Source organism: Monopterus albus, unplaced genomic scaffold (genome assembly GCF_001952655.1).
Source record: "Monopterus albus unplaced genomic scaffold, M_albus_1.0 scaffold198.1, whole genome shotgun sequence".
NCBI classification, from domain to species: domain Eukaryota; kingdom Metazoa; phylum Chordata; class Actinopteri; order Synbranchiformes; family Synbranchidae; genus Monopterus; species Monopterus albus.
Genome location: NW_018128078.1, coordinates 687,807 through 700,348, shown reverse-complemented (window position 1 = coordinate 700,348; position 12,542 = coordinate 687,807). Strand labels below are relative to the sequence as shown.

Sequence of the window (12,542 nt, the reverse complement as noted above, 5' to 3'; positions counted from 1 at the left end):
CTTCGCCCTGACATTGATTTATTTAGGATCACGGTACTTCAGGTCAGACTAGCTGTATTTCAGTCGAGGTGTGTCGTTCTGCTCATTACTGTTTTCCTCAGTTTCTAGATGACACCTGAACTTTCATGTAAAGTTATATGTATGTTTATACATACATCTATGCATATTTATATTTTGCTTTTTGCACAGACGCAGTTTTTATCATGTGACAATGCACATACTGTTATTATTTTTGTTGTTTATCACCGTGTTTATCTTGAGACCACTTGCACCTGATTCTGAATTTAGTCCAGTGAAAACCTGTTACAACAATTCGCTGAACAAATCTAAACTGTGATCACAAAGCCACAGTGGCGAGACTGAACAGGAAAGCCTAGCTGTTTTCAGTGATTGTAAACAAAAATGCTTTCCTTCAGGAACAACTGAAATCTTTGTTGTGTTACTGTGTCATTTCTTGTGTGTTCAGCACTTTGTCAGTTTGGAGGAAGTGCTTTGTTTGCTACAAGTTTCATAATGACAGCCTAACGCAGGCAACCTATTTGAGTCAGTCATTTAACCAACATAAAAGTTTGCAACTTTAGCTTTAGAATTATTTGTTGAACTGGATTGTTAAACAAAAAAAAAAACATGATTTGTCAGTCAGTCAGGAAGTCCCAGCCCAAGTTAAAACTACAGATAGATGAAGTTCCACTATGAGGGCAGCCTCAAAAGCTGACCTTCAGAAGTGGTAGAAAGGGGAAGACAACATGTAATGAAACAACAGAATTACATGAATGACCGGAAGAGAAATTTATCCTATCAAATAGTAGTTCTTTTTGGATTATGCTGCACTTTTGAGACAGAGTCCTGCCTCACAAAGAAAGGGGGAGACAGGGTCAGCATAGGAATTTAAGCAGCATAGGAATTTTCAAACTACTCCAAAATTTTTGTGTTAACCGTATAATATGGGCTTGCCACAATGCAAGAGAAAAAAAAAAAAAAAAATAAAAAAAAATAAATAAAATAAAATAATAAAAAAAAACGGGCTGCTAAACACAACGTTGAAGCTTAAGTCATAAAGGAGACTGACATGACAACACTGAGCAACTGAATGTTTTTGCAACACGTCCCCAAATACTGTTTGACGTTTGAGTTAGAACCTCATCAATGTTTAAAACCCGCTGAGTTCATTTATGAAAAAAAACAGCGGGTTTACCTTAAAAACCACATGAAAACGTATCAAACCTGGATCTAATAGGTAGACTCCACTTTAACACAGTTTCAGTTTTGACCTGAGGAAACAAAAAATGGCGATTTCACTGGGTTTTTCCCCTCATCCTGGCAACATCAGCGTCAATACCGAGACTGGGTTCAGCCTCTGGAAACACGGAATTCTGTGATAGCGATATAAAAGGTGCCAACACTGACAGGCTAACAGCACAACATGCACACGCGCCCTCACAACCGCAACATCACTGAAATTATTTCAACATTAAACTGTCCAGACACGAGTAAATGTTAATCTACTAGGACTATGCTGTGTATCCCGTTTACTCCAGTTACACCAAACTCCACTTCAACTATTTTAGCGTGACAAATTAACACTACTAAAGTATCACTCTTAACGCTTCCTACTGTATTCGTGGTCTGTCGACTTTTTCTGGTATACGACAAACTACAGTGTGTACTGATCAGCTTTAATTAGTCTTCTAGTTTGAGAACGAGGTCGTTTTTGATGAAGTGGCATAGTCACAGTGCACGAAGAACATTCTGGATGGCGCCTCCAGTCTACACAAACAAATGTGCTAGCTAAAATGTTGTTACTGTGAATGCTACTGGGTGTAGCAAAGTTATGCTGTATTACCGGAATATTTAGTCTATTCACTATATGACCTTTTCTATGTCAACGATTTAGCTCTAATGCCGATTAACAAAGAAATCCCTAAACAAAAAAATTATTTCATGAAGTCTGGCGCAGGACGAGCTCACAAAGCTGTTAGCTTAGCCTTTTGCTAATGCTACGAGTTCTGCCACCGGCTGAAAGCGGTGTTAGGACACAGCTTGCTCAGTCCACTCACGTTTATACTCAGCCATCAACCTCTTCAACGCGGTACCAGACATCGTGCTTTAATGGCGACAAATAAAAACAGCAGTTTTGCTTTTCTTTTTTTTATTCCGCGGGCGATGTGTCGCCGCAGCGTATCAAGCTGCGCATGCTCTTTCTGGGCTTTCCTGTAACTGCACTGATCGTGTGAGCGTACAGCGCCCCCAGTGACGACCTGCAGCAGCAGCAACAACAACCTTTTTTTAATTACAAAGCTTTATTGAAACAACGAACAAACATAACAAACGAGAACAAAGCCAGGGAGCACAAGGACAGTATTAGATGATATATAACAAAGGAAAACAGCGAAGGGGGGAAATAAATACAGTACAGTAGCATGATAAATACAAATTAGCATTCAATAGTATATATTCCATATAAACATAAAATTTTAACAGCTTTGGCATTTGTTGAGAATCTAATACTTTCCAAGTATCTTTTGAAGACAGTTATGAGAAGTTTGCTGTTATTAAATGCACATTTGTGAATATAATATTTCGCAGTTATAAACAAAGTTTATTATGAAATTTGTCGTCATCATCCTTCTTGTACTCAAAAGTCCTGAAAAGAATGTCTTTAAAGGAGAAAGAAAACTCACTGAGAATTTTACTTTGAATAAAAGCAAGAATATTTTACCAAAATATTTCAGTGTAGTTATAGGTCCAAAACACGTGCACAACCGTTTCAGGAGCAGAATTACAGCTGGTGGTGATGTGTTTTTTAAATCATGAAGAAAGACAAGTTTTGACAGGACAACCTCTTCCTCATCATCCCCCAGTTTGCATGCCAGATTATGTTTGCCACTACCTACTGAAGTGGCATGTGGATCAGCAATTGAGCTGAAAGAAATATATAAAAAAAGAAAGAAAGAAAGAAAGAAATCAAGGTGCCTATACCTTCATGCATAATTAAATCCTATCTATGACACCTATGTCTGCTAAATAATAACAATCTTACATACCTTATTAAATTTGCTACCTGGTATGCCCTTCTGTTCGCATATTACTTTCATTTCTTTCATTGAAACTATCATTGGAGCACACTGCTCATTGCAAGCACCACAGAGGAATAAGACATGCTCTCCTGTCTCATCTTGACTATAGTGCTGTCAGTCACCTGTAGGATGTTTACCTATTTTATGCAGAGTGTAATTTCAACCTGTGTGACCATTCTGTTACAGTTTCTTCTTTCCTATCCAGCTGATACTTGCTGACAAACCAACCACAACATCACTGCCAATTTTTGTGAATATGAAGATTTAAAAGGTTTTTTCATGTCAGATGAGAATAGTGTTGCTGGAGGGCTTGGAGGGAGATGAGCAAAGATGGTGTGGCTGGGAGGCTGGAGAGACACAAAGAGTTGCAGGCGAGTCGATATGGCGAGCCGAAGTGTAGTGGAAGTAATCCTCAACGTGCTGGCACTAGAGGAGTGTCTGCCAGAGTCTTAAGTAGGAGGATGGTGATGAAGCAACTTGTCTCAGCTGTGTGCCACACCCGGGACAGACAGCCTGCAGAGAGGAGAGAGGGAGAGAGAGAAAGAAAGGGAGAGAGAAAAAAACAAGGAGGAGAGGCAGATGGCAGCAGGTGATGGAAGAAATATTCTGTAACATTTACTGTAACAAACGTATTAACACAAGACTGTAGATAGTGCAGTACACCTGCTCACAGTTTTTACATTTTGCATCATACAACTGATTTTTATCTAAAATGCGTTACATAAATCTGACACCTTATATACATTTAGCTTTATAGAATGTATTTATTTGAAAAGCATTAGAAAAAATAAAACAAACAAAAAAAACATAAAGGATTGAGCCTGGTCCCAGTACCAGGACCAACCAGGGTGCAAAGACTTAATGGGGTTTACTCAGTAATTGGTTATTTAAAACCACAGATGTGGGATCAACAAAGTTTTTAATGACTTCATGAATTTGTTCAAACTTACAGAAAGACTCTGCAGGTGAATTTCTTCACTAAAAACATGTTCATTTGTTTAATTTCAAGTGGAAATTCTGGAGTCTGCTGCACATTTGTGGATACAAATCACCAGAATATATTCAGGGGTTTTTATTAATATTTGAAAAGATTTAAAGAGATTAAGGTGTGTGTTGCATCTATTGTTTGTCCCTTTGAGCTCTGATCAAATTAGTGTAAAATATTTATTTCTAATTTCAGGTTGTTTCAGCTCATTTCATGCAGTACACGAGAACATGCAGCTCCTGCTTTACAGCCATTAGTTCATTAGCCCTGATGCAACAGCGCTGCAGGAAAACTCCCTTCAGGATGTTCACAGTTCAGACAATGTTTCTTTTATTTTGTCCACCTCCTGTAAATCAGTAAAGGTAGGAGAAAAACACAATTAGTATAATTAGACTGCATTAGGTTTAGTTATGTGTACCTAATAAACTGGTAACCAGGTGTATGTTTGAGGTCATTCAGAAGCAGTATTACTCTCTGAGCATGTCATTCCTTGTCTTTCTTCTTCTTCTCTTGTTCAATGGCGGTTGGCAAACAGCTTCATGTACATTACCGCCACCTTGTAGACTGGAGTTTGGCTCAAAATGGCCTACTACTACTACTGCTACTTTTACATTAAAATAACCTCACTCAGTTCACATTATAGTGTCTTGCTTAGCTCTGTACTCTCTGAAAACCTAAGAAGTGCTCTGTACCCTCTATCTCCTGAGCTGTATTTTTAAGTAACTTCCTCTCCCACCTGAACCTGGGACAACTCATAATAACATGTTCCACAGTTTCCTGTACCCTACACAACTCACATTCCCCTGTATTACGCTTCTTCATTAACTTCAAGTTGCCTGTGATGGCGGCGCGTATGGATGCAGCGGCCTGGAGCCCCTCGGCTGCAAACAAAATTTCATTGTATGTGTCACAATGTTACATTGGCAATAAAATAAAGCTGCTTCTTCTTCTTCCTTGTCTTTTAAAAACAAGTGGATTCTTATTGAAAACATGTAAAACCCAGTGTTGCTAGCTATGGAGCGCAGCCCACCACCAGCACATCTGCTCATCTCGTAGGTCGCAGTTTCCGTAAGTCACCACAGCAGCATTTTGGCTTGTGATAGACATTTATTTGGTATCTGTGAGTGACTACAGTCGTAGTGCTCTCATACATGTCATCTGCAGTTCATCAAACTGATAATACATTTATAAAAACTAGAGAAACAAGATCTACATACATCTAATACAAAAACAACTCAGTCTAGGAGTGAGCCCCCGTTTGCTGCAGTACGAGGAGAACACTTGTAATAGTGACAAATAAGTGCTGGCGAGAAGATCTCCAAGAAGATGATATTATGATAATGAATCTGTGCATTAAATAAGTCTAAAAATAAAACATTTGTAAAAACAAACAGTCGCCAACACGCAAACAGGCCCAGGCCTAAACATGAACACACAAACATAGCTGTGAAGTTTAAACAAGTTCCTTTGGTTTCTGGTTGAAAACTGAGTTTAAGGAAATGGATTCAAGCACAAACAAACAGCTGGAATGTGACAGGAAACGTTCAAAGGTACGACTCCAACGTCAGCATCGATGTGATAACACGTTTAAATCACACGTGGCTTGTGAGGGGACAGAGGCCCAGGTCTCGTTGCTGAAGCTGCTTCAACTACCAGTCAAATGCACTCAAACACACAATTTCTAAAATCAAGGCAGTCCTCTTGAAGTTTCACTTTGCTTTGCTCAGTGAGAAAGACTGGAATAAACCACAGTCACCTGAGGTTCATCTGTGTGGCTCATCATTTGAAAAAGTCCACAATAAAACTGTAAACAGTAAAAAGTGTCAGATTAGAAAGATTTCTTTGATTCTGGGGTTGTGATGTTTAGTGTTACAGCACCACAAACGTTGTGTTGGGTTTGCAACATCTCAAGAAATTCTTGTCGTATTGTGATTTGTACAAGCAATGGACATCACAGTTATGTATGAGATCTTTTCTCAGACATACGGGAAGCATAGATCTTTGTCTCCCTAAGGAGAGTGTGCACCATGTTCAGAGAGAAGATCAGGTCATCATGGAAAAGATCACAAATGAGGTTCAGCAACAATCACATAATCACAAAATCTATCCTGCGATTATGTGATAAAGACGTATAAAATATATTTTTTTTAAAAGACAAGATCTGTATCTATCACAGTACTCTAAAAAGCAATGCTGAATTTTAATTTTAATCTCATGAAGGATGTTGTAGCTTTGAAACATGTTCATGTCATAACTTCAGGATAAAAAGCTAGAAATTTAGAAAAAGATTTAATCTTGTGAGGATGACATAAAATATATGAACAACAAGATAATCATGAGACCTTTGGGAGAACATCGCATTTATAATACATATCTTATAATTAGGATTTATGGGCTAATCTCTTTATCTGGTGCATGTCCTGGAGTCTTATAACGCCTGTACAAGACAATAAAACGAGGGGTTTCTTAAGCCAGCCCGGTGGACAGCCAGCCTTCCCTTGTCCCACCATGTGATCAGCATTTGGCAGAAACAATAACTACTACTACGACTACTGTCGTTTAATGTGTCGCTGTGTGGCTTTAAGGCTAACGACAAAGCAAAGGTGCTCTGGAGCTCAACCACTGTTGAAGTCAAAAACAGAACGCGCAGAAAAGAAAGTGCTCAAACAGAAGGAAGGTGCATGGGCTGACTGTTTCCCAGCAGAGCAGCAAGGGCACACAGACCAACTGTGGGATGCCTCATCTCTGCTGCCATAGGTGTGGTTCTGAGCATCGCAATGATACAGCATTAAGGTACCTGGTGACTGACACAGAACTGTTTGGAAGTCTTCATCAACCCAGATGCCCTGTGTGGTGAGGCAGATGTTGTCACTGCATGTGTTCTTTTTACAAAGCTACACACATTAGTGTAACTGCATTCATGGATGAATACAGGCTAAAGGTGGAGAGTGCCAAACCGAAGATGCTGTTGATCAGTCAGATGTCAGACTGTTGGGGAGGAGGGTTAACAACCAGTTTACCAGTGACACCTGGATCATACTCACGAGAGCCCTGGGAGGTGGAACTGCTATTTATTAATATATACATGTTAATAAACAGCAGCTCTTCATCGTGTTGGCCCGGCCTTGTAGAAGGACTCTGTCCAGATCTAGTTTTAACACTTTGATTACTGATTAAACTGTTAAGTTGTTTTATCACACTGCTTCAGTTTTTCTGCGTGTCAAGTACTTAACACAGAAGAAATCTCAGGAAAGGTCTAATTATTCCATAAGACAATGGGTCGATTGGCTCTTCAGTGTCAAAACAGTGAAAAGCAGTATATTCACAAAGCTTTGTCTTGACTGACCAACAGTCACACCCCAGCACTGCACTGTCAGACACATTCACAAGTCAAATTTTGCTTAAATAAATACTTATATGATTAATTATCCAAATGGCTGCCAATCAATTCTGTGTCAGGCAACAAACTGACTAATCCACTAATTGCTTTAGCCCTCTAATCGCTTTAGCCCTCGTGTCCTGGTTGGTTTCTGGGAGTGATGATGTCACTGACATGCATAGTGGGGGGCACTAGGGGCCCAGGAACATCGCTGTGCCCCAGGGCCCCTAAGGAGCTTAATCCGGCTCTGGTGTCAGCAGTATTGTGTATCATATTGTCAGCATGCACATGTGTGTGTGTGAGAGAGGATCAAAAACTGTGGTCCATGGCGCCTCTACTCGTCCAAATCTCCACAGGTCATCTTCACTTCACGTCGTTCTGCATGTCACATGTCATGTTTCAGTTATAGGCCTCTAAAAGAAAATGCGGCTAAGGAATAAAGGCTGACCTGAGAGGGGTGGGGCTTCTGTACTCCAGGTTTCAGGTGGGCGGGGCTTAGCACACAGCAGGACGCACTGCTGTTGGTCAGAGGGCTACAAATGTCATTCGCAGGAACTGTTCAGACACTGTTACGGCATTAGTAATGGTGAAGTGCCACATCAGAAATCAAACTGATGTGAACACCACCTTAATTTTCAGGGTGGTCACTGTTACATGCACATGCTGAGTGTGCAGCTACTAGAACTCTGGGATTTTAGCAAGCTGTGGGGAGTTCACGTTGTCCACTTACAAGGACACTTGGTGCATTTATCAGGGCTGTTTTCGACAAACTAATCCTATTCCCATGTGTCAAACTCCGCCCACCTGCTCCTCCAATCACAACAGCACAATTTATTGAATCATGGGTACATTTTTCCTGCTCGGGTTTGACAGGCCAACGCAAAGTTCCACACCACTCCCTCCTCTTCCTGTGGTAGTCCAGACAGACACATCTTTACTCCTCCTCCTCCTCCTCCTCCTCCTCCTCCTCCTCACCGGCCATAAACTCCACCAGCAGCTCAGCTGTGCAGGTCGCCTCCCCCAGACTGTTGACCGCCTTCACCGTGTACTTGGCATCATCGTCGCCTGACACCTGCAGGTTTATACCAAAACATATCAGGTAGCGGTATGAGTACTTTCAGATATTCTGACAGCAACAATATGTCAAAACACTGTTGTTCATCCAATCGATTCAGGCCGTTTGAAGGAGCTCTGTTCATTGGTATCATGTTTCAATTGGTGAGGAACTGCTACACACACACACAAACAAACACAGCATGGCAAAAGAAGCTGGTTTCAACTGTTTATCTGGTGAGACTGCAGCTTAGCACTAGAGCTAACCACCTTGGAATAGTATAGGAACACTCGGCAATGTTCTTCCTAACACACAAGTACTGTAGTATGAGTAATAAATGAGAGTTGACCTCTGAAATGACCAGGCTGCAGTTTCCGTCTTCGTCGTAGTCGATCTGGAAGTGTCGGGTCTCTTTGATTGGCTGGTCATCTTTGTACCACACCACCTCAGGGTCAGGGTAACCTGGGCACAGAGACAAGGTTGCGTCTCTCAGAGAGCTGCGGTTCATTCACCTTCATTATTAACAAGTCTGTTTTCATTAGTCCACTGGGTACGTGCTGTGGATACAGCCCAGCTCTGCTACCTTCTATCTTGCAGTCGAAGCGAGCGGCGCTGCCCTCCACCACCTCCACATCTTTGATGACCACACTAAAACTTGGCTTACACTCTGTCTTCTGCTCATACTCCAAGGACTCCAGGAACTGGTTGTCCTCTGAACACAAGGCCCAAATTACTTCATTACTTCCACCAACATCCATCATTTGAACAATGAAAAACACCCATGAACTAAGTGAGTGAGCACACCAAGCAGCCTTTCAGTGGACACTGGAACGTGTCTCTTCTTCTATTTCATGCTATTCTACGATACTACTATTGTGGTCTTTGGACCTATTGAGTCCAGAGGCTCTCCTGATGTTTCCCTCACCCATTAGCACCTACGGTGAAAGGACCTGGATGTGATATTGAACAGTGCTCCTAAATGTGATAAATAAACCCGGTCTCTTTCAGCCGAGTTCTGACTAAAGTGGAGCATTTTCTCTTTCAAGGACTTTGACAAAGTGCTTCAAGCTCTATTTAATCCCGGGTTCATTTCTGCAATGTGACATACATACATGTGGTGTGCATTTTAAACCTGGTTAAATATCTTTTTCTTTGCCGTCTGTGTTTCTGTTGTTGGCTTCTTGATATCTTGTGTGTTTTATTTCTGTATCTCTTTCTTTTAATGTGGCTCTTTGACCAGCTCCTATTGTTGTAAATGGGCTTATAAATGAACCGACTCGACTTCTTTCCTGCTGTGTCAACTGTCAGTGCAGCTCAGACCTTCGGTGGGTGAGCCCTTCTTGGCGCTGACTCCGGCCATCATGGCCATGGACGACAGTCTGCCGATGGCTCGAACAGCATTACCCGTTTTCTGCCACAGAAGAAGAAAGAGTCATCAAAAGCAGAGCTTCATCCACAACAGCAGGATCCAAGGAAAGTTTTAACCAGTCTGTTTTCCTGTGCCCTTTGGTGTCACAGTAGTGTGTGTACTGTGTAATGTCCTCAGCCACTTATGGTAGTTTACCTGCCATTTCCTCCTCAGGATGTACTTCTTCATCCTTTCCTTGGACAGTTTCTTGGCCTTCATGGTGTTGGTGTCCTGCTTCAGCCAGGGGTGTTCAAAACACTGAGCGCAGGTCAGCCGAGCCCTGAAAGACACCCACACAGGTTCCTGGTGTTCGGACTCACATTCTGAAGGAAAACACTTTTTTTATGGAACGTAAAAAGGAACTAAAATGACATGAACAGACAAATAAATCCCACAAAAATGTTCAACTACGGTGTTCAAGTAAAATTCTCCAAGTTAAAAGGTTCACAGGCCTACAAAGTGTTTCAGGCTGCCAGATGACCACAGCGACTTGTTTTATGGACGATGGTAATTAAAATTCTATTCACGAGGACACTGGATTTAATAAACAGGTCCCTAAAACATTTCACTTAAAAATCGCTTAATCCCTGGATTACAAACTACTTCTCTCAATGAAATACGTGTTGGCGCGCTACTGTATGTTTGTTGTGTTGTATGATTCTGAGCTGGTGCAACAGTGACCTTTTTTGATGTTGCAATGAAGTTTCCAAAAATATATAATAAAATATAAACCACTGTTAAAAAACATGTTAACTAACAAAGTGGTAGGCAGCAGCCAGCTGGTTTTGCCGCTAATTGAAGCTGACATAGTTGGTTCACTTTTTTGGACCAAAATGTTACTGTTATAATTTTTGTGGCACTGGTCTGTGTTTACATGAGCTTTTTTCAGTAAGCACACATTTTCAGTGTCATGATTTCGGCTGTGGTTCGCTCCTTCCCTCCTTACTTCAGGTCTTTCTTCAGCAGTTTGGTGATAAAATCTTTGGCATTATCGGAAATTTCGTCAAAAGCCTCATCCTCAAAATCCCAAGTGGCTGATGTGACATTGGACAGGGTCTCGTTGTCGTTGTCGCCCATGAAGGGAGACAGGCCGCTCAGTCTGATGGGACAAACACAGGGCAAAGTGAATCACACTCATCCAGACTAAAGCTAACTGAGCTAGGTTTAACTTAATGTAGTTTAGTGACCTGCTAAAATGAGTCAAGCAGAAGCCGAGCTAAGTGACGCTTTGTTAAACTAACAGTGAAATAAAAGAAATAAAGTGGAGTGATGCCAAGCTAAACTAAAGTTGTAAAAGTTTATGGGGCAAAACTGGGAATCAGTTTACAGAGAGGAAGACTTAGATAAAGCATATGAGCAATTTTTAAATATATTCAAGAAAGTATATGACAGGAACTGTCCTCATGAGCAGTATAAAAACAAAAGGAATTACAGTGGGAAACCGTGGATGAGTAAGGGATTACAGAATGCATGTAAAAAGAAGAATGCGTTATATAAGGAATTCATAAAGGACAGATCAAAGAAGGCGGAAGAAAAATATAAGTCATATAAGAACAAATTAATTGAGATTTTGAGGACATGTAAGAAACTATATTACTCTAAAGTATTAGAGGATAATAAAAATAACATGAGAGGTACTTGGAATATATTAAATAAATTGATTAGAAACAGTTCCAGCAAGAGTAACTACCCTCAATATTTTATGGATAATGATACACCGGTTAATAGATTGGAGGATGTAGTAGATAAGTTTAATAGGTTCTTTGTGAATGTTGGTCCTGGTTTAGCAAGAAGCATTTGTACAGATGATACATCCAGCACTATAAATAATAATACAATCGAAAGGAACATGAGTTCTATGTTTTTGAAGCCAATAGTTGAAAAGGAAATTATAGAGATAGTGAATAAATGTGGTAACAAAACATCTAGTGATAGTGATGGCATCACTATGACAACTGTTAAATGGGTAATTGAAGGGATATGCAAACCATTAACCCATATTTTTAACATGCCGTTTCGACTTGGGCAGTTCCCTAATAATATGAAAATAGCAAAGGTTATTCCACTGTATAAATCTGGTGATAAGCACAACTTCACAAATTATAGACCGGTTCCTCTGTTGTCACAGTTTTCCAAAATTCTGGAAAAACTCTTTAATAACAGACTAGACACATTTATTGATAAACATAATATCTTATCTGATTGTCAATATGGTTTTAGGTCACAAAGATCGACATCCTTGGCCATTACTGACCTGATGGAGGACATTACAAGTGCTACAGATGAGAAGAAATACATGATGGGAATATTTATTGACCTAAAAAAAGCATTTGACACAATCAATCATGAATTATTAATGGACAAGTTAGAAAAATATGGGATCAGAAGAATGGTTCTGAAATTGATTAAAAGTTATTTGACACAGAGGCGTCAATTTGTGAAGTTGGGTGAATACCAATCGAGTGAGCTGGACATTGTATGTGGAGTGCCTCAGGGTTCTGTTAAGGGAACCTAAATTATTTATATTATACATTAATGATATATGCAAGGTTTCTGATTTAGTGAAAGTGGTTTTGTTTGCTGATGACACTACCATATGGGCATCGGGTGAAAACCTACAGCAACTCTCTGGACAGGTT

The 12,542-nt window shown here is 40.3% G+C and overlaps 1 protein-coding gene across 1 annotated transcript in view; it reads right to left on the bottom strand.

Moving 5' to 3' along the window:
* Positions 1 to 5,156: 5,156 nt before the first annotated feature.
* Positions 5,157 to 12,542, bottom strand: part of mylkb (myosin light chain kinase b) — a 36,024-nt gene continuing 28,638 nt past the window's right edge. The window contains exons 14-19 of the mRNA XM_020617972.1: positions 10,850 to 11,002; positions 10,060 to 10,183; positions 9,816 to 9,906; positions 9,079 to 9,207; positions 8,845 to 8,957; positions 5,157 to 8,513 (exon numbers count right to left, since the gene is read on the bottom strand). Coding sequence (XP_020473628.1) covers positions 8,376 to 8,513; positions 8,845 to 8,957; positions 9,079 to 9,207; positions 9,816 to 9,906; positions 10,060 to 10,183; positions 10,850 to 11,002 — 748 coding nt within the window. The 3' untranslated portion in view covers positions 5,157 to 8,375. The remainder of the gene's footprint in view (positions 8,514 to 8,844; positions 8,958 to 9,078; positions 9,208 to 9,815; positions 9,907 to 10,059; positions 10,184 to 10,849; positions 11,003 to 12,542) is intronic.